At 48.5% G+C, this 27415-nt stretch overlaps 1 protein-coding gene across 1 annotated transcript; it reads right to left on the bottom strand.

Annotated features, from left to right (window-relative positions):
- Positions 1–4731: 4731 nt before the first annotated feature.
- STK36 (serine/threonine kinase 36) lies at positions 4732–27323 on the bottom strand. Its single transcript, XM_032857221.1, has 27 exons — positions 27134–27323; positions 26570–26745; positions 25722–25862; positions 25534–25611; positions 23749–23879; positions 23258–23507; positions 21831–21924; positions 21389–21558; positions 21050–21237; positions 20441–20540; positions 19237–19380; positions 15942–16121; positions 14595–14692; positions 14063–14168; positions 12630–12780; positions 12299–12426; positions 11655–11759; positions 11092–11190; positions 10918–11006; positions 10583–10646; positions 10292–10402; positions 8642–8716; positions 8089–8263; positions 7704–7851; positions 7333–7480; positions 6006–6752; positions 4732–4995 (listed from the first exon to the last, which is right to left on the bottom strand). Exons 2-27 carry the CDS (start codon positions 26651–26653, stop codon positions 4852–4854), a joined length of 3948 nt encoding a protein of 1315 aa, XP_032713112.1. The 5' UTR covers positions 26654–26745; positions 27134–27323; the 3' UTR covers positions 4732–4851.
- Positions 27324–27415: the final 92 nt, after the last annotated feature.

The raw sequence follows: 27415 nt of genomic DNA, 5'->3' as shown, positions 1-27415 counted from the left end.
ACTAGAGGCAATGAGCACACCTAGCACCCAGGTCCTACTTTCTAATACCATTCTCCATTAAAAAGTACAGGGGCTCCTTAAAGAAATGGCTGATTCCAGGATGGGGGTAAGAAATATACAAGATGAGTCTGAAGCATTTTGTGGTGCCAGAAAGAAAAATCACATTAGTGGGAGTGTGTCACAGGAGCTAACTGAAAGAACTCCCAATGACCAAAGCTGGAAAAATTTGAGCAACAAAATTGAATAAAGTAGTAGTGGTTTATAACCAAAAGTATAAAACAAATATCCATGAGTCCCTAGTATAAATAAATGGTTCAATATGTCATCAATGCAGTAGAGACACAAATTTCCTGTGCAGAATAATTCCAAATAAAGTATAGAGATACTCCTCAAGAAGGGGAAGCATAACTCCCCATTCCTTAAGTAGGGGCTGTGCAAAGTGACTTCTTTCCAGGAGCACAGTAAAAGGGTGGAGTAGGGCAAAAGTCGTTAACAAGAGAAAAATCTGACAAACACTACTTCAGCCACGTGATCAAGGTCAACATCAACAGTCAGAAATCAGATACATAATACACGGCTTGGACAGGCTATGAAAATGGCACTTTACTTTTGTGATCTTCCTCCCCAAAACCCATAATCCAGTCTAGCCATGAGAAACATCAAATAAATTCCAATAGAGGGCATCCTACAAAATACCTGACCAATACTTCTCAAAATTGACAAATTCATCAAAAATAAGAAACTTCTGAGAAATTGTTGTAGTCAGGGGAGCCTAAGGAGACAACTAAATGTAACATGTACTGAGATCATGGCACAGAAAAGGAAATCAGGTAAAGACAAAAACAAAAAACAAGAAACAAAAACCACAAGGAAATCTGAATAAAAGACAGGCTTTGGTTAATAGGATATTAGTATCAGTTCCCTGATTACAATTGTATCATAATAATATAAGATGTTAATAATAGGGGAAAAGTGTGGAGAGGAGAGGTATAACATATGAATTCTCTCTACCATCTGCTCAACTTTTCTGTAAATCTAAAACTGTTCTAAGATATAAAGTATATTAAAAAAAAAAACCTACATCAAAAGAAATGTGCCCAGACCACCTTAACCAAGTGACCAAAGGTAACTTCACCAATAATGGGAAAAGGTGACATCATTAGCTTCAGATGTGATATATGATACAGTAGAAGACACATCACCATTTATGTAGCGTTTCTGCTAAAGATGTATAACCTGTGGAGCACGGGTGGCTCATTGGTTAAGCTTCTGCCTTTGGCTCAGGTCCTGATCTCAGGGTCCTGGGATGGAGTCCCAAGTCGGGCTCCTTGCTCAGTGAGGACTCTGCTTCTCCCTCTGCTCCTCCGCACTGCTCGTGATCTCTCTCTTACTCTCTCTCAAATAAAGAAAACCTTGAAAAAAATAAAAATAAAAATGTATAAACTGAATCAAATCACACAGAAATCAGATATACCCAAATTGGCCTGTATTCTTCAAGATGTCCATCAATGTCCAAAAAGGCAAAAGAAAAGATATGGGATGGTTCTAGATTAGAGACAACACAACTAACACAAAGCATGATCTTTGGTTGGATTCTGGACCAGGAAAAACAATTGGTATAAAGAATACTACCGGAGGGAGGTGAGCAGGAGTTAGACTAAATGGGTAATGTGTATTAAGAAGGGCACTTGTTACGATGACTATTGGGTGCTATATGTAAGTGACAGATCACTAAATTCTACTCCTGAAACAAATATTACACTACAGGTTAACTAGAAATTAAATAAAAATTTGAAGAAAAAATAGAGAACCATTTTGAAAAAAAATTATTACAATAATTGACAATATTTGAATATGGGCAGCAGATGAGTTAATAGAATTACATCAGTGTTAAATTTCCTGATTTTGCTAATCATGTTGTGATTATATAAGTGAATGTCCTTGATCTTAAGAAATTCCCACGTGGGGCACGTGGGTGGCTCCTATGGTAAAGCATCTGCCTTTAGCTCAGGTCATGAACCCAGGGTCCTGGGATTGAATCCTGTATCAGGGGAGCAGAGAGCCTGCTTCTCCCTCTGCTTCTCTCTCTCTCTCTGATGAATAAATACATAAAATCTTAAAAAAAAAAAAAAGAAATTCTCAAGTATGTAAAGGTAAAAGGACATGATACTTACAACTTACTAACAAATGGTTCAGAAAAATCTGGTAATAGCAATTGTGGCAAAATGTTAATCAGTGAATTGGGGTGAAGGGTATACGCAAGTTCTTTGTAACTGTTCTTTCAACTCTTCTTTAAATTTTAAATTACTCCAAAACAGAGTGCTTTTTAAACTACAGCAATGACAAAATTTAAGAAGGAATAGGTAGGGGGTGCCTGGGTGGCTCAGTGGGTTAAGCCTCTGTCTTCAGCTCAGGTCATGATCTCAGGGTCCTGGGATCAAGTCCCGCATCGGGCTCTCTGCTCAGCGGGGAGCCTGCTTTCCTCTCTCTCTCTGCCTGCTTGTGATCTCTGTCAAATGAATAAATAAAATCTTAAAAAAAAAAAAAAAAAAAGAAGGAACAGGTAGAACCAGTATGACAAAATGTTTTTAACAGCCAAATCTGTGGGATCAGGGCTTGGGAGCTCATGACGCCATTCTCCACTTTTAATGTTTGAAAACATGAACCTGCCTCTCACACTAGAAGAGTTAAAACAAATATACTCTCATTCACATGCAAAACCAAACACAGGCACAAATCCTCGAACCTTCCAGACATTCTCTGAATTCTAGGCACTACTCAGACCATTCACATCAAATCTTCTCAACTCTTTGTGCAATGATATTAAAGGAAGACATTGTTTACATATTTCAAATCCTTTAGATTCTATGCTCCCAAGAATGGAAATGTGTCTCCTTATTATGCTCTTATGATATGATTAACTCTTTTTTTATGTGAAAACCTAAAACGTTGGTATATTTAATTTCTCTACATCAAATTTTTTATGTACCAGACAAGCATGGTATTTCTAGCTAGTATTTAATGAATTATTTGGGGAAAAAGAATTATTTGCTAAGGTAATTCTTCCTAGTTCATCTTTTATGGGGGAAAAAAATCTAGATTTAAAAATACAATACTGGGGCGCCTGGGTGGCTCAGTGGGTTAAGCCTCTGCCTTCAGCTTGGGTCATGGTCTCAGGGTCCTGGGATCAAGCCTCACATCGGGCTCTCTGCTTGGCGGGGAACTTGCTTCTCCCTCTCTCTCTGCCTGCCTCTCTGCCTACTTGTGATTTCTGTCTGTGTCAAATAAAAAAATAAAATCTTAAAAAAAAATACAATACCACATTTGCCTGAATCCAGACAAGTCTTATTGAAGTACTGTGGTTTTGCTAAAAACAAAAACAGGAGTTCTGATCTGTTAAAGATATACACCAAAGTACTTAGGTAACATCACGTTTCCCAAGATTTGTTTTAGAATGCTTAAAAATAAATAAATAAAATAAAATTCTTGAATAGAAGAAGAATAGCTATGGCAGCTGTTGGAACCATAATGGAATTCACAGAGTTCACGTCTCTACTTCTGGGTGTTTAAAAATTTCCAACGAATAGACTTCACATGTTCAAAACTGAACTTGAATTTTCCCACCCATTACCACTCCACTAATAGCCTTCCTCATTTTAGTTAATGGCAATTCCATTCTCCCAATTGCTTAGGCCAAAAATCTGAGAGTCATCCTTATCTACTTTCCTTTGTTCACACCCTCACATCCGGTCAGTTATTAAAAATCTTATTTTCTCTATGTTCAAAATATATTCCATCCTAACTGGCCTTCCTCACAGCGCCTCAAGCATGCTTCCGTCTCAGGGCCTTTGAAGTGATTATTGTCTCTGCCTCAAATTTTCCCTCAGATAGCTGCACTCATTCCCTCATCTTCAAGTCTTTGCTCAAAGGTCATCTGAGTGAGGCCTAGGCTGACCATCCAACTCAGCACTCATCCTCTTTCTGTGCTTCATTTTTCTCCAAAGCTTTTCTCACCTCTCTACATGCTATACGGAATTTACTGATTTTAGTAAGTTCATCATCTTTCCAACCAGAATGGAAGCCAGAATCCTGTGTGAACAGGAAACAATTGCTTCTGGCACCCCACAGCAGCTGAGAGAGGAGCTGAGCCCCACGACCTCTGACCCTGGCAGCTCCAAGCAAGGTAAGATATACATTCTATGCAAGAATTTACAAACAGAGGAAGGATAAGCAGAAGGAAGGCAGGAAGGCAAGAAAGAAAAAGAAAGAGAGAGAGAGGAAGACAGGCAGTCAGGCAGGCAGGGAGGGAAAGGAAAAAAGAAAGAAAGAAAAAGAGAAAAGAACGACCCTCCACCCTAACCCACAGACAGGAATGTGGGCTATGGGTCCGAGAACCAACCACAGCAGTGAGACAGGCTCTGTCCTTATCACTGTCCTGGGGCCAGTGTGCTAAGGTAAGAACCTGCTGGAAGGATTGTAGGAGCTCCAGAAAGCAAGAGAACTCCCAGATAGAAGATACATCCCTGACATCCGGGAGGCATGTTCTTGGGATTAAAGGCACATGATCAGAGAAAGAGCCTTCGATGTAGAAAAGGAAGGAATTTTCTGTGGCACCAACATCAATGAAGTTTACTGGTTGAAATCAGTATCTGGGGAAAGGAGGGAGTTTTATACATAAATCTCTTCTAGTTTTTCATTCTCAAATCAGTTGACTTGCAGCTTATCTCTCTCTTTTTTTTTTTTTTAAGTCTCTTTAGCTCTTGGTTGGGTTGGTGTCTCATACAGTAGAAAAAGGAGAGGTTGGCAATAAGGGGCCAAAAAGGCTGGAGGATGGACCGCAGGAATCTGAGATCACGTGCTGTGTGTTGGCCTCAAGAGGTGAATGAGTTTCCTGCAGTGTCTGGCAGAGGCGGGCCGGGGGTTGCTGGGCGCCAGTAACTGGTTCCCCAGAGTGAGCATGGCTAACCGCTCACTGGCCCCCAGGGACACCAGCACCTGTGGGACAGAGAAGAGATGACAGAACATGACATGGCCCAGCAATTTCCACTCTAGAAAAGAAAGAAAAAGAAAAAGAAAATGGGCTCTTGGGGACTCATCTTGATGAGACGGGGCTTATCAAGACCAGAGGTCTATTCCCGTTTGCTCTGGTTACATACTGTGAAAGTGAGGCACCAAGAGATCCGCGTGCTCGTCCCCAGGAAGGGTAACACATGTCGTGGTGACAGCTGGTCAAGAGTGAGCTTCCCAGCCATGGATCCTGACCAGTGGGCCTTAACCTCGTTGCTACCGAGAATCCCTTTCATTATTTCCCCACAGGGATTGCCAGAAAATCCCATCATTTATATCATCACCATCCCGTCAAAATGTCTGTTCCACCCGAGGCTACCGCACTGCACTGTAATAACTTGGACGTTTAGCTTTACCATAGGTAGATGTTTGGTTTTCTTTAGGCTACTTTATAGAGAGGGTGGAAAAAGCAGAATAAAGCAGTGGTTACAGTATGGGGCTCAGGACTCCGACTCTTGAGCTCAGAAGTCCAGTCCCCCCAAATAGCTTTGTAACTTGGACAAGTTCTCAAATTCTTAGTGCCTCAATGTCCTCACCTGCAAAATGGGGACTATAATAGCTTACACCAGATGATAAAGGGAAAATGATTAGCATGCTGCTTGTCACGTGGTAAGTGCTGAAAGAAGATGGGCTACCTGCTTCGTGCCCCCCAGGATGAAACGCCTCTATGCCTCAAGATGGCCTAGTGTGTCCTCACCTCCATCCCACACAGCCTCAAGATGGAAACCCTGGTCTTTGAGATCGCAGAACTTCCCACTCCTCGGAGCCCTCTCCTGCACTCCTGCCCTTCTCCAGGGTGGGAGGTGGGAGAGGAGTGCTTCATTTCCCACTTCTGGACAGGGGGTCTGGGGGTATCCCAATTCCTTAAAGACTCCCTCAGAAAAATGTCATGAAGTACAAGCCCACCATTGGGGTCCACAGGTCCCCCAGGGGTGTACCTGATGGATGCAGGGCTCCTGCCGGAGGCTCCGGAGGGCAATGAGGGCGGCCTCCTTCACATTCAGCTGTGGGTCCCCACAAGCCATCTCCAGGAGTCGTTGAGGTACTTGGCACTGTATCAGCTCTGCCCCCAGGCCCTCAGGCCCCAAGTTGCCCAGAGCCGACGCAGCGTTGCGCCGGATGCCGGCCTGAGGATCTCCGAGGAGCTGGGTCATACCGGGTACCGCCGCGGCCAAGGCCGGGCCCAGGGGACCCGCCTGGTAGGCTGCGTTGCCCACAGCGAAGCTGGCACTGCGCCGCACTGCAGGGTCCTTGTCTCCAAGCCCCAGCAGCAGGAGGTTGAGCAGCCCAGCCTGGCTCTGCAGCGCCCCCCGCAGGGCCATGCTGTGCTGCAGCAAGTGTCCCAGGAGCCCGTAAGTGCGGGCCCGCACGGAGTTCTCTGGGTGGCCCAGGAGACTCCGCAGTGGCCGATAGGATTCATCAGAGCCGGCCAGGAGTTCCTGGATAAAGGACAAGTGGCTGGGAGACAGCACCCGGGCTGTGTGGGCCAGCAGCGAGAGAAGGTCGGAGGTGAGCACTGGCTGATCACCCAGGAGGGCAACTGAGAAGAAGGAGATGACAGTTCGAGGGGAGGCAGCCACCGCGTTCACGAATTGGTTGAGCGAGGTGGGATCCGTGAGGGCCAGGCGTGTGAGGAGACTGACAGGCAACTCGGCTTGAGGCAACGGAAGGTGGTGACAGCAGACCTGGGGAAAGAGGGGCAGGGGCAGCCGGCAGTAGGGGGTCAGGGAGAGGGAGCACTCACTGCAGCAAGCCAGCTCAAAGGAGCCCCAGCTCTGGCAGAGAGAACAGCCAAGCTAGGCTGAGAAATACCACAGGGAATGGGAAGACCTGAGCCAAGCCCTCCACACGAGACGCAGTGTGGAGCCCAGAGGCACAGGTGTACGAGCATTCCTTGCTCTGCAAGGACGTGCTTGCTCTGCCTTTAGAGGCCCACTGCTTAGTGCCAGCAATCGCCAGAGAGGTGACTCCTGGCTGAGGAGCTGGGTCTCCAGTGCCTAGACTGGGATGTCCTCCCCATGGAGCTCTGACGGATCCAGAGAGAGGAGGGGCCAACCCAGCTCCAAGCAGTGCCTCTGCTCAGGCCTGAGTGCTTTCTCCACTCCCAGCTCTTAGCTGGAGCCGGGCCTCCGCTCTTCCAGGGGCATGGGAGAGCCCTGAAGCTGCTGACAACTGAATAATTCGAGTACAAGAGGGTGACCATCGTCCCCCCTCACCGCTTCCCACCCCCCCCCGACTTTTGTGCCTGAGGAGCTTTCCATGTACCTGCAGCAGGTGGGCTGCGATTTCGGAGTCCACAAAGTCAGCCAAGACACCTCCGAGGAGGTCGTCATCCACGTCCAGGGCGAAGGGAAAGCAGAGAAGCTGGCAGACAGAGAGCACCACGAAGGGCAGAAATTCAGACCCGTGAGGCCTAAGGAGGGCAGTGTGGAAGGATTGGCTGGGTCTTCCTCACCCACACTTTACCATTCTCTGCCCCCTGCTCAAATCCCCAAGCCCGGCTCCCCTTCCCCCACCTCACCAATCCCACTGCTCATCTCATAGCTCAAGCTGTCAGCTATGGCGCCCCCCCGCCCCCTCCCCCGCCCTGCAGACCCTCCAGCCTGCCCAGTCTCCCTCCTCCAGCTCCGACTCACGCCCGGCCCAGAGGATGCAGGAAGCTGGGGGACAGCAGATGCTTCAAGGTGGACATGAGGGTACTTCCACGCTGCGACAGGTGGCTCAGGCATAACTGGGGCTCCTGGGTGAAGGTGGCCACGGCCAGGCTCAACAGGGCGGCCACGCCTGGAAACACCCAGAATGGAGACTCAGTGGAGCAGGCAAGAGGCCCAGGTGCTCCTGCTTCTCGAGGGCTCCGCCCTACTTAGTCCCTTTCCCACCAAGCATAGCCTGCACCATCCTCTCCCCAAGCGATAAGTCACAGTCATCTCTGTGGACTGACCCAGGGCTGGGCGGCCTCCTCTTGAAAAGGGGCCTCAATACTTTGGCCCCTCAATGGAAGTCACACTGATGGAAAGATACCTTGGGGGGAGATCAGCGTCCAGTCTGGCTCCGGGCTCTGTGGCCTGGACAGGGACGGCTCCTCTTCCTGGGCAGACACCTCCTCGGGGAGCCTTAGGGCCATGGAGAAGCGGTGCCACAGAACGGTCCACAATTCTGAGCTAGCCACATCCCTTATCAGGCTGCCCTTCCCTGGCTGGAGAAGAAATTGAAGGAGGGTGGGTAGGGAGGTCGAAGTCAAACCTCAAACGTGCCTTTTTTTTTTTTTTTTTTCCACTCTTATCCCTGACCTACAAGGAAAGAGCATCCAAAAATAATTCCTCTGTTTTTCCCAATGCCAAGGATTTCCCTGTTGTCTGAGTTCCCTTTCTTCCCACATTTTAACCCATGTGTGTGTCTGCTGGAAACCAGGGAATTACGGCTCTCCTCCCCCACTGAGGAGGCAGCTGTGATTCCCCAGAAAGGGTCTGTGCTGAGGGCTATCACAGGTGGCATTCAAGTTGGACAGAAAAGGTGAATGTGGGTTGCTTTCATTCATTGTCTAGCGGTTCATCAACCTAGGAGGCACCCGCACCTGGGTGAGGAGGTGAAGCAGGAGGATGAGGAGGCCATCATAGAATCCACAGCCAGCCGGAGGGGTCAGCCGGACCTGTTGGAGAGAGGCAGGAAGAATGCAGGTCCCACACATGCAACTCCCAGTCAGGCAGAAAGAGCTCTTCCCCAGCCCGGGGCAGTGTGGACAGCTCTTCTGGACTCAGCAGTTTGGGTTCCCAACTGTTCATTCAATGACTACCTCTACCCCAGAGACACATAAGCTGTTAGGATAGGAAGATACTTGCTGGACAAGCAGCCAGGGCGGTGTGAGGATGGAGATGCGGTGGAGAGGGCCTAACTCTGCCTTCTAGAGGTAGAACACTGGTGAACTGAAAGTTTCAAAGGCAGTCAAGAGAAGGAGGTGGTAGGAAGGGACAGCATTCCAAGTAGAACTCATAGCATAAATAAAGCGGCTCATGAGGGATGATGGTGAATTTTGGAAGGGGTAAATCTGGGCACAGCAGGATTATAGAGCCCAGAGGAAACAGGTGAGCTTTGAGAAGAAGGTAAAGGAGTTTGGACTTTATCCCAGAAGCAGGGGAAGCCACTGAGCACTTATGCAAAGTCTACATGGGCAAGATTTTCGTCTCTTTTATTTACTGCTGTATCCTCCGATCCCAGAATAGCATCTGGTCCTCAAGACATATTTCTGTACTGGATACTTATTGGTTGAACAAATGATTAGACTTTTAAGAAAGCTCACCCTGGTGGCAGTGAAGAGAGTAGACCGGGGAGGAGAGAGTCTAGAAAAGAGATCCTTCGGAAGGCAAGTGCCACAGTCTAAGATCAATGATGTGCACACATTCTAAGGCAGGGCAGTGACGGTGGTGGGCAGCAGAGGATCTGAGTGATAACAGGAAGGCAGAGCACATGGAACCTGGGGGAACCATCTAGATGGGGGAATAACGGAGCAGAGGGCACAGTCTATGAGGACTCCCAGGTCTCTGACTGGGGCTCCTGGATGAATGGGAATGCCATCCCTACTCTCTCTCTGAAGTTCAACTTCATCTAGAAAAAGCAGGTGAGTGTCATTACATTTCATGTGTCTCTCTTTCGAGCATGTTGTGGGAGGACATGCAAAGTGCTTTCTAAGTTATAAGGAATTCTGTGTCTATGGGGATGACAATCATCTGAACATGAAGTCTATCCTTCCTTTTACAAAATGACAGAAATACGGATTTCCAGGTATCTAAAAATGAAGGCGGGGAAGGCCTTGAAAAGGAGAAAGCGACAAGGAGGCTACATGGTGGACCGAATTCCTGATGAATTCTCAGGACCCTAGCCATCTTTCCCATCTCAGTTAAGGAGAAGGAGGGGGCATGGGGAGTGCAAACTGCAGGCAGAGGAGAACAGATGAAGCTTTTGAAAAGATCGCAGGAGCTGCTGGAGGAGGGAACTAAAGCAGGCAGGAAATCTCATCCTCTGGTAACTCGGGTCCCCCTCCCTCTCCCCTTCTTGGCCTGCCAATCTGGGCTCAGAGGGGGCTGTTATCTGGGGGCAGACAGAGAGGAAAGGAAAGACTCCTTGGCTCCTTTCCCACTCCTTGGTTTGCCCCAGGCGGGCTGGCGCTTCCGTCTCTTCCCAGAGTGGAGTTCTGGGTCTGCGTCATGTCCTCCCTGGCCCACCTCACCTCTGCAGGGGCAGACAGAGCATGCGACGCTGCGGCAATCCACTCCACAGGCTGGAGGTCGAAGGTCACCCCTTGCTGACCAAGTTGTCCCAACAGATAGGCTGCTGCACTCTGGGAGGAGTCAGAGGAGAAGGAAAGTCTGAGTCTGCCCAGCAGGAAGGACATGCAGTCTCCGTCAGGCCCCACGGAATGCCTCCGAACCAGCTGCTGCTGAGACAGTGATGCCCACGCTCCCCCGAAGGGCTGGATGGCAGGGGGAAAAGGAGGGGAAGAGGAAAGCTGAGAACTCACCACGAGAGAGACGATGTGTGAGTGGGTAAACAGAGTAGCAATCTCGTTGCCTAGCTTCTCCATTCTGAAAAAAGGGGATACATCAAAGGGTGCTGCTGAGGGAAAGGAGGCTGGTGAGGGGCCTCCCTCTCCGCTGGATGGCACTCTGCCAGGGGCTGTCCAACTGTCGCCAAAGCACAAAGTTGGTGGGACGCTAAGTCTGTTGTTTGTAGAGAAGACTTCACTCTCTCCATGCCAATCCCTCCTCAGCACAGGCTGCCATTCCCCCAATCTGAAGTCAAGGTGAGCTGTGGGGATGGAAGATCCGAGCAGAAAGACCCCACTTCATGGCTTACCCGGAAGGCAGATCTTGCAACTGGAGGACAAGAAGGGACAGGAGATACAGTGCCACTTCGGTAGCCTCTTCCCAATCCACGACCTTTACCTACAAGGGAAACACTCAGATAGCAGAGCAGCTTCCCACTGATAGTGGGGCCACCGCAATGCACCCGCCTATGTTGCCGGCCTACCTTGCCCTGGACCAACAACAACAGTGACTCCAAGGCCAGAGGCTCTTGCCCTAGAAGGTGGCACAGGTGCTCGCTGACGTGGCAGCAGGAGTAGAGAACCTGAGGGAGTAGGAAGCAGTTGGTCAGTGAGGCTGAGCGGCCCCTGGGCTTACAAGCAGGTTAGCCTCTCAATAGACCCTGTGTCCACCCTGGGGATCATAGAGAAGTCCAGGCCACTTCCACCTCTTGCCACAAGACACTGAGATCAGGCTACTTCTCTGTTCTGGTGGGCACTAGCTAACACTGGGGCCATCTCGGTGGAATAGATTTAAAAGCAGAAAGAGACCTTCTCTGTCTCTGTCTCTCTCAGTCCTGGGGACCAAAAAGAAATCTGGGGCAGCTGGGTGGCTCAGTCAGTTAAGTGTCCAACTCTTGATTTTGGCTCAGGTCATGATCTCAGGGTCATGAGATCGAGCCCCACGTCCCATACACAGCATGGAGCCTGCTTAAGATTCTCCGTCTCCCTCTGTCCCTTGCCCCCCTAAAAAAGAACGAATGAACAGAGATTTGGAGGACAGGCATACCTTGAGGAGGTGGAGGCACAGGATGGGATGCTGCAAGCCAGAGATCAAGGACGGCCTCAGCTGGCTGCTGTCTTCAGTTAGCTGATTTGCCAAATGCCGAGAGATCTGTAGGGAACACACCTAAGGTCTCCATCCCCATTCCGTTCCCAAGATTCCCATCCTATTCCTCTCCTATCTTCCAACGAATCAGGTTTCTCAACCCCTTGCTAGCCACCCTCCCTCAGGATCACCAGGAACCTCAGACCTCATCCCACCCCCAGTCCCCATGGCCGATGGAGAACCAAAGGTCATGGCCTAGTTTAGCCCTAGTGCAGGCAGGTGCAGAGGAAAGCATTGCTGGCTGAAAGGGGGCAGGAAATCTAAACCCTGAGCCCTTCAAGGAGCATCACGGGCAGCTTTGGATCAGCCACCCTGCCAAACGGGCAGTTTGTCACCAAGCTCTCCAACCGGCTGGCCAAGGGCTCTGGGATTCAGGGGACATCGTGTTCTATAAGTGGCCCAGACCCAGGGTGGGAGCATCTGTTTCTGGAAGTACAGAGTAAGGGAAAGCACGAATGCTTGTTTTTCTGCCTTTCTGAGGAGCTGAGGCCAGCTCCCTCATCTCCAGCAACCGGATGAGAGGAAGCAGACACTGCAGCTCAGACCTGCTCCTTGGCTTCCCAGCAGCTGGGCAGCCCCACTGGAGCAGTACAGATGGCCGCCAATGCAGAGGACATGGCTCCCGGCAGATCCTCACTTTGCTCCCGCAATGGCTGGCTCACTTGGGGGGCTCCTATGGAGAAAGGCAAAGAACCCAGGGTTGGGTCTGGTTGTTTGTCTCAGCTCCCCATTCATTCTTCCAGTGCGCAGCTAGTTACTGAGCGTTTGCCAGATGCCAGGTGCTAATCAAGGCAATGGCAGCTGGGGGGATGGGTAGGGACGCAGAGCCAGAGTTGCCCCGGAGTCACCAGAACCTCAGTGCTCTACTCCAGTTACCTGGGGGGCTGTGGAAAGGCAGCTGGGGAACCGTCAAGCCGTGGAGCAGCCCATCCAGCACCGCCCGCTGAGTTGTCAGCAGGCTGGAGTAAAAGGCTTTGGAGACAGTCCAGCTGTTCCCATCCATGGCTTCGCACAGAACAGTAAAGCACTAAGGAAGACAAGGGTGGGGTCAACATGAGGGCAGCAGAAAAGTGATGGGGCTGAGGGTAAAGGAGCAAGAACCCCCCGAGAACCTGAGAAAAAGAGAGAAAACCCAGAGGGACCAGCAGTGATGAAGTATTCCTCACATTATAACTGCCTTCACATTTTGAGGATGGCAATTTTAGATGGCAAGCCTTCTATTCTCTGATCGGCTGCCTCCCAGATGATACCTCTCGAAGTGTTAGCTATAGACCATGAGCAAATGAATTCCTGGGGGTTCCTGGGTCCCTCCCAACCCAGTGCTACTGGTTCAGAATTTTGGGTGGTAGGGTATTTATTCCAAACTCTCCATGCACTCGCAGCACCGTGACCTATAAGATAAATGCTAGCCGATAATGTGAGTCACCGATGCCCCAAATTTAGGTTAGACATTGGAAAAGCTTCCTAACTCGAAAGAGTTAAGGGATGTTAAACTAGGCCCCAAATTTAGGTTAGACATTGGAAAAGCTTCCTAACTCAAAAGAGTTAAGGGATGTTAAACTAGACTAGAAGAGGTGGACTGGACTGCTAGCTGGAGGCTGAAATGCAGCCCAGATCTGTGTCCCCCACGGGGCTAGCCTGTTTGAACAATGACTAGGCAGTTGCTTACTTCCTCACTGATGTTCCTCTCTAACTCCTCTGAGATCCGTCAGAACCCAGCTATCTTCTTGCTCCATTCTCCATTTTCCTGTCCCTCACTTCTATAGTCCAGGGATGAGAACCCACTAGTTTACTGATCCATAGGACAAATAAATTTGGGAAATACTAGCCCATCTGCAAGTCTCTTCGAGAAGGAATACTTCAACTTGTGGTTCCCTGAAAAAGGCCACAGGGCTTAATGCCTCTAGATCTTTATATATGCTGTGCCTTCTGCCTGGAATGTTCTCCCTACTTCCTGCCTCACACACCAACAAACTTTTATGAGTTCTTCAAATCCTAGCAAAGATAATTTCTTTCAAGACTTCTTCTAGGACTCCCCAAGTAGCATTAATCATACCTTCTTCAGTGGTGCTTCTGTATTTCATACAAGTTTTATACAAGTTCTAATATACTTCTCACACTGTTGTCCTTGATCATTTTCATCTAGACTATTTCCAGTCTCTTGAAGACAGGGATTTCTCTTACCCATATGGCACACAGTTGGGAAATGTTTGTTGTATTAACTCAACCTAACCGTATGTAGTTATAAGAAAGGGCAAGGGCATAGGGAAAGACATCAAGATGGAAATCTGGACAAGGGAGCAGATTACCATAAGGCTATCCCTCCGCAAGGTCTGCTCAGAGTCATCCGGTTGGGCCAGCAGTTTCCCCAACAGGTCCAAAAAGAGGTTGGCGGCCTCCTGAAACACCTGTAGGCTGGGAAAAAATAGCCCGTCTCCCTAAGAGCCCACATGTGGTAAAGGGGTCAGTTCTGGGCAGACGGGAGAGTCCCTGCAAAGGAACATCTCAGAACACTCCCTCCTCTCTCCCCTGCTGAACACACAGTCTGCTATACACACCCTCCTCATTCCTTCTTTGCCATTTCCTCTAGGTTATTCATATTGTGACCCTTCCCTTTAGTGTATGGGGACCCTTAGAGCCTGCAAGTCTTGGGGTGAACTTAAAGGGGTCTCGGGGTCCTTAGGAGGATTAGCTAGACTCCCAGCTGACTCCCAGTCAGACAGCCGATCCCTAACCCTTCGGCTTCTCCTTACTCAGCCTCCTCCTAACAGGGGGGGTTAGAAATGGGGGTAGAAATCGAAGCCAAAGTGGCCAATGGAGCAGAGCTGGCTCTCGTCCCACCTGTCACCTGTCTGGCTCCTCTCCAAATTGAAGGTGCAGCCAAAGTAGGCCTGAATCACAGCCATCAGGTCCCGTGAGAAGGTCCCATACCAACACTGCTGCCAGGGAAGAGGACGGAGAGTGAGGGCGACGCAGAGGATGGAGACGAAGAAGAGAAAAAGCAGTAAAAAGAAAAAAAAAAAGAAAGAAAGAAAAAAAAAAAAAAAAGGTGTCCTATATCCAGTCAGGTTGACCGAACAGGAAGGGGCAGAGGGAAGAGGACCACCGGACAGAGAAGGGAAATCTAGAGGTAACAAAGTGGCAGCCAGTGGCCGGTAAACAGCCTGAAAATGTGTCCGGTTTGACCTGAATAGCATTCAGGAGTCTAGGAGGCTCTGTTTTTCAAAATAGCTCAAATTGTTCTCTAAATTCCTTAAAAACGCTTGAGGTTAGTACTCATGAGCAGAAGGCCACTTTCAGCTGCCTGAGCCGAGGCCCCGTTAAACGTTTCCATATTCTCTCTTCTCAGGCAGGCCACAGCAGAACACAGCATGGGGAGGGAGGGATTCCGCCTCTGACACACTGAGCCTCAGTCCTAGCTCCTCCACTCATCGTCCCTGTGACCATTTATAAGTTAGTGCCTGTGTATGAGTTGGTGAATCTCTGAATTTCAGTACTCGGTTCTATAAAATCAGGGCAATGAAAGCCTAGGATTTAACATTCCAAAACACAGTGCTCTACAGAGTGGGAAACTGTGCATACAAATCCAGATTTCTAGCTCCTTTCTTTTCTTTCTTTCTTTTTAAAAGACTTTATTTGGCACAGAGGGAGAGAGAGAGCAAGCATTCAAGCAGGGGGAGCAGCAGAGGGAGAGGGAGAAGCAGGCTCTCCGCTGAGCCCGACATGGGGCTCGATCCCAGAAGCTTTATCACGCAACCAAGGAGTAGTTCCACTGAAAGCAGAGGCTTTCTGACTGAGCCACCCAGGCGCCCCTGGATTTCCAGCTTCTCTTAGAAAACTGGAAGATCTGGTAATACTGGGCCCATGTTCTCACGTGGCAACAGTGAGCCGGAGCCGAGGGGATGTCCCATTCAGACTGGGCACAGGCTCTCTAGTTTACCATATTCCCCACTGCTCATACAGTCATGCAGACTCTACTTCCCTGCGTGACAGGATCTGTCTGGCCTCAGAGGGCAGCAGGGTTTGCGACTCATTATCTACTAACTAGACAGGAGGAAAGAAAAGAAAAGGCAGCGGGCCAAATAGAAATCCAAGGTGGAGAAACGGAAGAGGAGGACATCTGAAGGAGAGAAATCCCAGGTGAAGAAACTTCTTGAAGTCTTCCGAGGCTCCTGGCATAGGGCTTACCTGCTGGATACTGCTGCTCTCCTGGCTGTGTCTGAGCAGGCTGAACAGGAGGCCAGGGAGCCCCGCCTCGCGGCAGAAGGAGTACAAGGGAACCGAGTCACAGCAGCTAGACAGAAGACTGCTCAGGACCCGGAGTGCCGGGAGGATCTGGGATGCACCCTCCAGCACGCCTTTCAGGATCTGGGGTACAGGAGGGAAACACACAGGAATCGATATTATCAGAGGGAAAAGGAGAGTCACAGATACCAGTGTCCCCAAGGAGCGGCCAAAGCAGACCAGATGTTCCCACTCCTTTCCTTGGGTCTAAAACCCAGAGAAGGAGAACAGAGAAAAAGGAGAAGCAACCAAGGGAAAGGGGACCTCCCCTCCATCTCTGTGGGACCCAGTGCCATTCTTTTTTTTTTTTTTAAGGTTTTATTTATTTTACTTATCATAGAGAGAGAGAGAGAAAACAAGCAGGGGGAGCGGCAGAGGGAAAAGCAGACTCCCCATGGAGCAGGGAGCCCAACGCAGGACTCGATCCCAGGACCCTAGGATCACGACCCAAGCCAAAGGCAGGTGCTTAACTGATTGAGCCACCCAGGCATCTGTCTCCCCAGTGCCATTCCAATCTGCTCCTTCCCTTCTCCAGCCCTTCACCTTATACATACACACACACACACACACACACACACACGCATGCACGCACACACGCACTTCCAAAGATATAAAATAACAGACACAAAACAATGTCATTCAACTCCAGACAGATAAAACCGTATTATCTAACTCTAAATCAGGGCTTGACTATGACCCACAGGCCAAATCCGGTCTGCCACTTATTTATACATAACCTGCAAGGTAAGGGCACTCTGATACTTTCGAAGAGTTGTTCTTCAAAAGTTAACCCTTCAGGAAAGAATAACATTTACATCAAGTGCTTTACGTCATTCACCATTTCTAAATCTTTTCACTTATTTGCTTATTTACTCTTTACAACCATCCTGCCTAGTAAACACAATTACCCATTTTACAGAAGACAAGACTAAAGCCTCTAGATAGGTTAAGGGGTCAATTACCACACAGCTGAAGAGTAGTTCAGCGGGAATTCGAGTCCACAAGACTTACCCTGGAGGCAGAATTTTCACCAGCCTCCCTACTGACGCCACCACCCCACTACAAGGACAGCATGGAAGGGCCAGAGGGGAGGCAAGGTCCAAGGCAATTCAATGGGGAAAGGAGAGTCTTGGACCAAGGGTGCTGGGATGACTGTAGAGCCCCATGCAAAAAAGATGAACTTAGATCCCTACTTCACATTATATATAAAAAGTAACTCAAAATGGGCGAGAGACCTAAATGGTAGAGCTCCAACTAAAAAGCTTTTAAAAGAAAACACAGGAGGAAATCTTCTGGACTTTGGGTTTTGGTCTGGAAAAGATTTCTTCCACATAACACCAGAAGCATCATCCACAAAAGAAAAAAATGGTAGGGGCGCCTGGGTGGCTCAGTGGGTTAAAGCCTCTGCCTTCAGCTCAGGTCATGATCCCAGGTCCTGGGATCGAGCCCCGCATCAGGCTCTTTGCTCAGAAGAGAGTCTGTTTCCTCCTATCTCTCTCTGCCTGCTTCTCTGCCTACTTGTGATCTCTGTCAAATAAATAAATAAAATCTTTAAAAAAAAAAAAAAAGAAAAAAAAGAAGAAAATGGTAATTGGATGTCATCAACATTCAAAACCTTTGTGCTTCAAAAAACACTCTTATGAAAGTAAAAGAACAAATCACAGACTGGGAGAAAATATTTGCAAACCACACTGTGATAAAGGTCTTCTATCCAGAATATACAAAGAACTCTTACAACTCAAGGGGACAAACAACCCAATTTAAAAATAAGCACAAGAACTGAATAGATATTTCAGCAAAGAAGATAATACAAAGGGCTAATAAGCACATGAAAAGATGCTCCACATGAGTTATTAGCAAAATGCAAATTAAAATGACAATAAGACATGATTTTGCATTCACTAGAAATGGCTGTGATAAAAACAGACAATACATGCTGGCAAGAATGTGGGGACACGGAGACCCTCACACGGTGCTGGTGGGAATGCAAAATGAGGCAGCCACTTTGGAAAATAGTCTAGCAGCTTCTTAAAATGGTAAATATAAATTACCATACAACCCAGCAATTGTGAAATACCCAAGAAAGAAAAATGAAAATGTATGTCCACACAAAGACTTCCATGTGAATGTTCATGGCAACATCACTCATAAAAACCAAACAGTGGAAACAATTCAAATGTCCATCAACTGGTGAATGAATAAAGAACATTAATTATGAATACCAATTAAGTAAAATGTTACCCTTTTAAAAAGAATCTCGTTTTTCTCATTAGTACACCTGTATCAGAAGCGCCTGTATATTTATTATGTCTACATTTTTAATTTCATCAACAAAATTTTTTATTGAAATTCGATTAGCCAATATATTGTACATCACTAATTTCAGATGTAGTGTTCAGTAATTTTTCCGTTGTGTATAATACCCAGTGCTGATCACATCATCATCCATAAAAATTGTGTGGAAAAGCACTCTCTCTCATTATAGAAGTACTCAATAATATCCTCCATTTTTGCCTTTTACTCTTCAATGCCCAAAATGTTTACCACCCAAGTTTGCCAACCCCTGCTTTAAATGAATGCCTTTCCCTTCAGAAAGAGAAAAGAGGCCTGTTTTCTTTCTTTCTTTTTTCAAGATTTATTTACTTATGGGCGCCTGGGTGGCTGAGTCAGTTGGGCATCTGCCTTTGGCTCAGGTCATGATCTCAGGGTCCTGGGATGGAGCCCTGTGCCAGGCTCCCTGCTCAGCGGGAAGCCTGCTTCTCCCTCTGCCTGGCCCCTGCTCATGCTCTCACTTGCTACCTCTCTCTCTCTCAAATAAATAGAATCTTTATTTAAAAAAAGATGTATTTATTTATTAGAGCAAAAGAGAGAACGTGCATGCTCAGTGGGTGGAGGAGCAGAGAGGGAGAGAAGAATGGGAAGCGGACTCCCCACTGAGTGTGGAACTAGAGGCAGGACTCCGTCTCTCCATCCTGAGATCATGACCTGAGCTGATACCCAGAGCCGGACACTTAACTGATTGAGCCTCCCAGGAGCCCCCTTTGCTTAAGGATTGATGTGTTACTAAAGGAGGCCAGCAAATCTTGAATTAAATAAACTGAAAGAGAACTGAAAAGGGACAAACTTTCTATTTCTCGTGTTTTTTAATGCCTCATCTGTGACCACAATAGTCTGAAATTCCATTCCGTGGGCCCATTACCTGCCCCCCGGCCTCGTGCAGCTGGGCTTGGATACGCTGGCAGAAGTCAGGATTGCACAGCAGAGTGAGCGGGGCCTTCAGCTGGACAGGCACTGGCTCCACGGTCTCTAGTAGGTGCTGCCACTCATCATCGCTGTCTGGCTCCTGAGGCATAGGGGGGTGAAAGAGGTCAGGAGCGTGTCGGGTTCAAGGACAGTAGCGCCCAGCCTGGGGAACTAGGGAGTAAATGCAAGAACCAATGAGTTCTTCAGCACAGATGTATTCATTTCAACCACCGGTTTCAAAAGGTAGAGCTGGCAGTATGAGAGGGGTCTTGAAAAGTCTCTCCGAGAACACGGGCACAAGTTCATGAAGAGATACCTACAGACAGGTCTATTGCAGCATGGTTTATGATTAAAAAAAAAAAAAAATGGAGGGGCGCCTGGGTGCCTCAGTGGGTCAAAGCGTCTGCCTTTAGCTCAGGTCATGATCCCAGGGTCCTGGGATCGAGCCCTGCATCGGGCTCTCTGCTCCGCAGGGAGCCTGCTTCCTCCCCTCTCTCTCTGCCTGCTTCTCTGCCTACTTGTGATCTCTGTCTGTCAAATAAATAAAATCTTTAAAAAAAAATGGAAATGTCATAAGGCCAATCAGTAAGGGAATAAGAAATCATGGCACATCCATCTTAGGAAATATTGTGAAGGGTACACAGGAATTCTTTGTGGCATCCTCACAATTATAATAGTTTGAAACTATTACAAAACAAAACATTAAATCCCCCCCAAAGATGCCATGTTCAGATGTAGAAGGATCTCCAAAACAGATCATATGGTAAGTGAGGCACGATATAAAACAGTACTTGCGGTGTGAACTCAGTGATAAAAAATGGCCAAACCACAGATTTCTGTGTGTGCATATACGTATCTGTAAAAATTCAGCAAGTTTAGAAGAAGAAAGGTTAAACTAGCAACAGCAGACACCACTGGGATTGGGGTGAGGCTCAAAAGGGGACTTTCATTTTTACCCATGTGTTCCAATTTTTGCTAATTACATGTTCAGATGTTATGCAATTATCCTATCAATCTACAAATTGATGATAAGAAAGAAATTTTTAACACAAGGAGAGCTCATACCTGGGATAGTTGGGAATCACTGTTCCAGAAAAACATCTACCTGGACCCAACATCCCACGGCAGGGTCAAGGCCAAGAGGAGCCCCTAGGGCTTACCTCATTTTCTAGGTCCACTGCATCAATGCTCCTCTGGCCCACCACCTCTGGCCTCGGCTCTGGAAGAATACGTTCACAGTCCTGGGCGATCGGGTTTTCCCTGCCAGAGGAACAGCAAGTAGGAGGAGTTCCAGACCCGTGATGCTCAGGGTTCATTAACATGTCCATCGCTCTGGGTCCAAGGTAAGAATGAAGAACAAGCCATACAGGATCAGAGCGGGGAGAGCTTTCTTCTAGGATATGGCCAGGACAGGATGTTGACCACTCCACACGTGTCCTTAACTGTCCACTTTGGATCTTACTCTCAAGTCTACCTTGGCAGTTTCCACCTGTAGCTCTCAACTCAAATAATCTTCCCTTTTGCATGGAAACAATTCTTTCCTTCTCAGTTAATGTACAACTGAGGCATAGAGAAAAGAAAATTCCCACAATTCCCGATGAATCAGGAAAATATCCAGAATCAGAATTCAAGAACCCAGGACTCGGACTCCCAGGGCCCTGCCCCATGAGGCGGTGGCTAGTGACAGCACCATGTTGTATTTGCTTTGGCTAAAGCCGAAGATCTGCAAGATACTTTACTCCATAAATCCCCAGCTATCCCCTCCTCACCGAGGTGCAGGGGTGGCCTCTCCAGCCCCCCACTCAGCCCAGCTGCTCTTCATTTCTGAGGCCAAGATCCCAGCCAAGAGGCCTGGTTCCTGAGGGGTGGCTCTTAGTCTAGGCAGAGCGGCTGTGCCACAAGCCATCTTGCTGGTCCTGTCCTCTTGCTCAAGGGCAGGTCCTGTGTTCTGGTGTTTCTGTGGGAAGTGGGCAAGAGACACCAAATCAAAACCATTTGGTTGCCATAGGGCAATACGAATCCTACTTGTGGTCCTTCCTTAACCTTCCTTCTCCAACCTCCCCAGTTACTAGCCTGGTCATGTCACCCATCCCCTCTGTCCCACATACCTTCTGCTTGGCCTCTTCAGCCATACGCTTACAGGCTTGTCGCAAGATGCGAGACTGATTGCCCTTGGGGGCCAGCCGATGTACCTGTTGGTCTTTGAGGACCTGAAGTTCTGGTGGTAGGCGACTGGTGAATGGGGTGCCCAAATCTGGGCTTCCTGGTTCAGTTATTACTGCAGGGAGGAAAGAAGAACACGTGATCACACTAGAGCTGTGCCACCATCTCCACTTGGCCAGAGACAACTTCCGTGTCTTCAGGCTTCTGTGGAAGGAAACCATTTTGACAACATGACAAAGAGGGAGTGGAGTGGCAAAGATTAGGCAAAGGGCAAGGGAGAAAGTTCGAGCTGGTAGAGTAATGCACTGCATCCAGACCCTGGGGAATGCGGGCAGATGGGGAAGAGCCTGGGGAAGTACCAAAGCCCTGGGAACCATAAGGACTCACTGGTGACACGACCAGCTATAAAGGGGTGATGTAAGAGGTCTGGCCAGGACAGACGCTGCCTGGGGTCCTTGGTGAGCAGTCCCTGTAGAAAGCTCTGTGGAGAGAAAAGAATACCTCATGGGTCTTCGCTTTCCTATAGGCTCTCTTTAACTCACCAGCAGAAGCAGGAAACCAAGACTCCGGGGTCCATTCCTTCAGTAAACTGGCTGGTCTTGACCACCCTCTACTCCTATCTGTAGGCCTCATCTCCCTGGCTCCAGGAGCAGACTTCACTGCCTCCCCTCCGGGAGAGCCCCCTGTCCTGTCCAAAGTCATTCTGGCATCTTCACAATCACCTTCAGAAAGCAAACATTCAAAGGAGTCCAAATGGCTCACTGTGCCCTCCCTCCAATGGCGGGCTTGTCTGCAGCTGGGCGGGAACAGATGCGTTCGTGGTGAAGAGTACACTCACACTCAAGTCATTGTGTACAGACGGGTTTGGGAGCCCGCCAACACAGAAATCCTTCGGCAAGTCTTCAGATGGTGGTGGGGAAGGGAGACTGCCTCTGAAAGGGGCACATCTGTTATGAGGTATCCTTGGGAACATCCTCAGTTGGGCCTCAGATGGGAACAGAAGGTACTGGTAGCTGATGACCACTGTTCTAAAACAAGGTGTCATCTGTGGCTCTCGCTGAATGAAGATGACTGCATGTTGGCTCTGAGGGAAAAGGAATGGCCTATCGCCCACTTAAGTTTCTTTTGTTTAGGTTCTTTCTGATAATTACTGGAGCTTCCCCAACTAAAGAGACTGGGGAGATACTTGTCCCTTTTCCTCTTAGAGCAAAGGAAAGTTATAATGAGACGGCATTCTGGGAAAAGGTTGCATTTAAATTCCACTGAGGGCCCAAATTTTGCCCTAGGTAAGAAATAAAAAGGGTGAACTCTTCTTCCTCCCTCCCTTCCTCATCCTCCCCTCCCCCACTGTGAGTTCGCTGCAATCAGAGGGCACCACCTCTGTCACCTGCCCCTAATAGCTGAGCTAGTCCCACTGGCTCTGGCCATTTGAATGTCTAAAGATTCCTTCTTTCAGGAAGAAGACTAGAAGTTCTGTGGGCAGATCTAGATATCATCTGGACCTTGCATCTGATAGGAAATAAGTGGAACAGAGAGTGCGTAAAAGGATAGCAGCTGTCCCTGGTGGCTTAAAATTACCTTTCCATTGAGATAAAGAATAACCCCCCCCCCCAAGGAGGAGCTGCTAGGTCCAAGTTTGATGGACCTTAGAACAGCCTCCCAGAATCAGTCCCTAGAGGAGAAAAGCAAGGCAGCTGGGCCCAGCTTCTGCACTCATTAACAGCAAAATCTTGCCCCAGATTTTGGAAAAGGGAACAGGGGCAGAGGAAGATGGGTTTCTGATGCAAAGTGAACTCCCTTTCTACGTTCATTACCTTGAAGCAAGGACTAATGGTGGTCGGCCAGCGCACAGGGTCCTTGAGGATGAGACTGACCAGCTGAAAGATGCTCGTCGTGTAGAAGGGAGGGGTGCCCACCGCCAGCTCATACAGTATGCAGCCCACGGACCAGAGGTCCGCGGTGTGGTCGTACGGGCGCTCTTCCACCAGCTCTGGAGACATGTAAAGTGGTGTGCCTTTGATGGACGTCAGCACCATTGTGTTGGTGCTCATCGCCCGGGCGAATCTGGGGGAGATGATGAAATGGAAACGGGAAGAGAGAACGTGAACAATACAAATCAGCCCTGGCGACCACGGCCTATCGCTGCGTGAGTTATCCCAAACCAATACAGACAGCACCTTCCTAAACACCTGATGGGGATCCCAGTCTCCAGCTCGGCTTCTACAGTGAGGCCCAGGGAAGTCAAACATAAGGTCTAACACTCCCGGCAGAACGAGAGGCAGCGATGGAAGGTCAGACCTCTCACCCAAAGTCACAGAGCTTAATGCCACCACCCTTGGCAAGAAGGATGTTCTGAGGTTTCATGTCTCGGTGGAGAATGCGGTGGGAGTGCAGATAGTACAGAGCGGACACCAACTGGGCGGCAATGGCCTGAACCTAGGGGTCACACAGGTAGGAGAAAGAAAGGAGAGGTCAGAGGAGGGAGCCTACTGAGGAACCCAAAGACACTTCCCTATATTATTGATGTGATCATCTCTTCTTTTTCTTTCTTATAGAGCTTCCCTTGACACCTGCCTTAGTTCTTGCCCCCCATTCATTCATTCTTTCATTTGTTCACTCACTCGTTGAAGAAAAACAACCATGGATGGACAGATTATCCCGTGCCTCTCAGATGCATCATTTATAAACTGATGATAATACCACCACCTCCTGGGCGCCTGGCTGGGTCAGTCATTAGGCATTGCCTTCGGCTCAGGTCATGATCCCAGGGTCCTGGGATTGAGCCCTGCATCAGGCTCCCTACTTGGAGGGAAGCCTGCTTCTCTCTCTCCTACTCCCCCTGCTTGTGTTCCCTCTCTTGCTGTCTCTCCCTCTCCCTGCACCCCCATCAATTAAATAAATAAATAAATATCTTAAAAAAAAGTAATAATGATACCACGTCCTGCATCGGGATCCCTGTTCAGCAGGGAGCCTGCTTCTCCCTCTCCCCCTGCTCGTACTATCTCTCTCACTCTCAAATAAATAAATAAAATCTTAAAAAAAATAATACCATCTCCCTTATAGGGTTATTACAAGGATTAAAGAAGTTACAGCACACCATGCTCAGAATGGTATCTGGCACTTAGTAAGCCTTCAATACACATTAGCTATTGTTAAATAAGACAAAGTCCTTTTTCTCAAGAGACATGGTCAAACAAATAAGATACACAAATGAGCAAGATGATGACTTACAAATAATAATGCTCAGAGGGAGATGGCACGCTTCAACAGGACATCCGGAGGGGGTCTACTTGCTAGGTACAGGGAAATCTCTAGAACAAGTGTGGCTGGGGAACGTGTTTGCCCCAATCCCGCTGTTAACCACTAAATCTTGGTGGTGGATCCTGCCTTCAGCACAACCCTTACCCTTTCCTGCCCTCTTGATACCACCACACTAGCTCTTCTTCCCTAAAGGTGCTTAGTGACATCAACAGCATTACTAATAGCTAACTAGGGGTGCCTGGGTGACTCAGTCAGTTAAGAGTCTCCCTTTGGCTCAGATCAGGATCCTGGGGCCCTGGGATCAAGCCCTGCATTGGGCTCCCTGCTCAGCAGAGAGCCTGCTTCTCCCCTTCCTTCTACCTACTGTTCTCCCTGCTTGTGCTCTCTCTCTCTGTCGGATGAATAAATAAAATCTTAAATAATAATAATAATGATAACAATAGCTAACTATGTTGAATGCTGTGTGTCAGGCACTCTCTTAAACCCTTTACATGGATTAATTCACAAACCTTCACAACAGCCTCATGAGACAGACATTATAATTATATCCATTTTTAAAATGAGGAAACTGAGAACAAAGAGGTTAAAGTAACTTGCCCCTGAAGAACAAGCTAGAAAGTGGCAGGGTCAGCCTTTGTACTCCGAGACTTTGGCTCCAGTGTTCACATAATTTCCTGGCATACCACACTGTCTCCATTTACACCCAGACTCTTGCATTTTCCTTGGGAGTTTTCAAAATGGTGACTCTCAGTGCCCTCAGCTTTCCCCATCAGTCCCTTAAGCTGAAAAGAGGTCAGGGGAGGGGAGAAGTTTGAGCTAGGGAACATACCTGGTCTTCAGGAAGTTTTCCGTCATCTTCCAAGATCTGAAAGAGCTCTCCCTCAGCGTAGTCTGTCACCACCACCACCTGCAAGGAGAAGGCAGAGGTCCCGATGGCTCCAGCTTGATACATTCTGAGGCCGGGAAATTTCTGGGACCGTTCTTTTCCGGGAAGGGTGACCCAAAACCGAAGGGCACCTCTTTGTCCGTCTCAAAGCTGTCAAGCATATGCACAATGTTGGGATGCCGCAGACCCCGCATGATTTCAATCTCTCGTTGCAGATTCCTCAGCTCCTTTTCTGAGCGTCCCAGTTTTGGAATGAACTTGAGGGCCACCACCTGTCAGTGGTAAGATGAAAAAGAGTAAAGGTCTAACCACACTATTGAAACATTCACCTGAGAGCTCCAGAATTCAGGCTTTCGATTGTGAGAGCAAATTCTCATTCCTCACCAGTCTCCTACTCCCCTTCCCCATGATACCCTGGCCTTATCCAGCTCCTCACCCCGCCAACCCCTTGCCCTAGGAAACACCAGCCTTGGCCAGACAGATCCCTTTGGTGGATTCTGGGAGAGGTGTTCTGATCTGGGTAAAGAACTCTGATTTAAGAGATTTAGGGGAAAGAGAAGGAAGAAACAATGAGGAAAAAAGAACAGAGTTCAAGTGGTCAATCTCTTCTTACATGGTATGATAGAGGAAAATTAACAGTAAACATAAAATTTATTTATTGTTTACTATATGCCAGACACTGTACTAGTATAGTAATTCAGCACAAATCACATTTAATCCTCGAACTCCATTAACCAGATACTACTCATAATTATCCTTATTGTAGAGATGAGGAAACAGACACTGAGAGTTTAAGTAACTTGTTCAAACTACTTATCTAGGATCTGAACTCAAGTAATCCAATATTAGGGCCCAATATTCTGTGAGAGGAATGAGGGAGTCAGTTCCTCAGGAACACAGGTCGGTATTCTGGTCCCATTTTCCACCGTGGCTGGAAGTACAGAATCCCACCCAAGAGATACCCCTCTTTGTTCACCACCTGAGCACTGTATTTTCTTCGACCCTTGTACACCCTCCCAAAGGAGCCTTCTCCAATCATCTCCAACACGTGGTACTTTTCCATGACAGAGGTTTCAGGCTCCCTCAGAAGGAAGGAGGTAGAGATGGTGGTGAAGGGCTACAGCTCCCGGGGACAGTTCCACACATCTAGGAGGCCTGGTTCGGGCATAGAAGAAAGGTTAATTAATGTTAGCCACCTTGCCTTTTCCTTTTTCATAATAATCAGGTCTCAAAAACATCGTAGGGTAGAGATCTTGGAACGAACAGAGCGCCTCCTGTCGTTCTCCCTCCCTTTCAGCCACCTCCAGTCCCCCAGGCCAATCTCGTTCCCACCGGACCCCGAGTCCCCCTTCCACCTCCACGCAGTCCCGCCCACCCGACCCCTCCCCCCTGTCCCTCTTGCTCTCCCTCTCCTTCTCCCTCTCCCTCTCTTACCCGGCCTCGCCCCTCAGGCCCCGCCCCCTCCTCCCAGCCTCGCCCACCCGACCCCGCCCCCTCCGCCCAGCCTCGCCCACCCGACCCCGCCCCCTCCATCCAGCCTCACCTACGGACCCCGCTTCTTCCAGCCTCTCCCAAGCTCCTGACACCTCCAGGCTCCTCAGCACCCCCTCCCAGGCCCCCTGCCCGCGCACTTCGCAGACCGGAGCCCCTCTCTCACCCCCAGCCTAGGAGCTTCAAGCTCCTCAGGCCGAGGGAAGTCGACCCTGGCCTTCAGCCCCGCCCCTTCCGGCTGCCTGCAGACTTTGCCTGACTTATAACTCTTCTCCAACCCCACCGCCGGTCTCTTTAGACTCCCATTGCTACGAGCTGTACTCGCGGGAACTGG

This window comes from Lontra canadensis, unplaced genomic scaffold, assembly GCF_010015895.1.
Source record: "Lontra canadensis isolate GAN:19392208 unplaced genomic scaffold, GSC_riverotter_1.0 scaffold13, whole genome shotgun sequence".
Taxonomy (NCBI): Eukaryota; Metazoa; Chordata; class Mammalia; order Carnivora; family Mustelidae; genus Lontra; species Lontra canadensis.
This window is presented reverse-complemented; position numbering and strand designations above follow the sequence as displayed.

Excerpts from the sequence above, each read along its gene's own strand:
- STK36 (XM_032857221.1), bottom strand. The coding sequence starts at position 26,653 with ATGGAAAAGTACCACGTGTTGGAGATGATTGGAGAAGGCTCCTTTGGG. Across the intron at positions 25,863-26,569 it reads GAAGAAAATACAGTGCTCAG|GTGGTGGCCCTCAAGTTCAT; the intron begins GTGGTGAACAAA and ends TACCACTGACAG. Across the intron at positions 10,403-10,582 it reads CACACATCGTCTCTCTCGTG|AGTGCAGCAGCCTATCTGTT; the intron begins GTGAGTTCTCAG and ends GACTCCTCCCAG.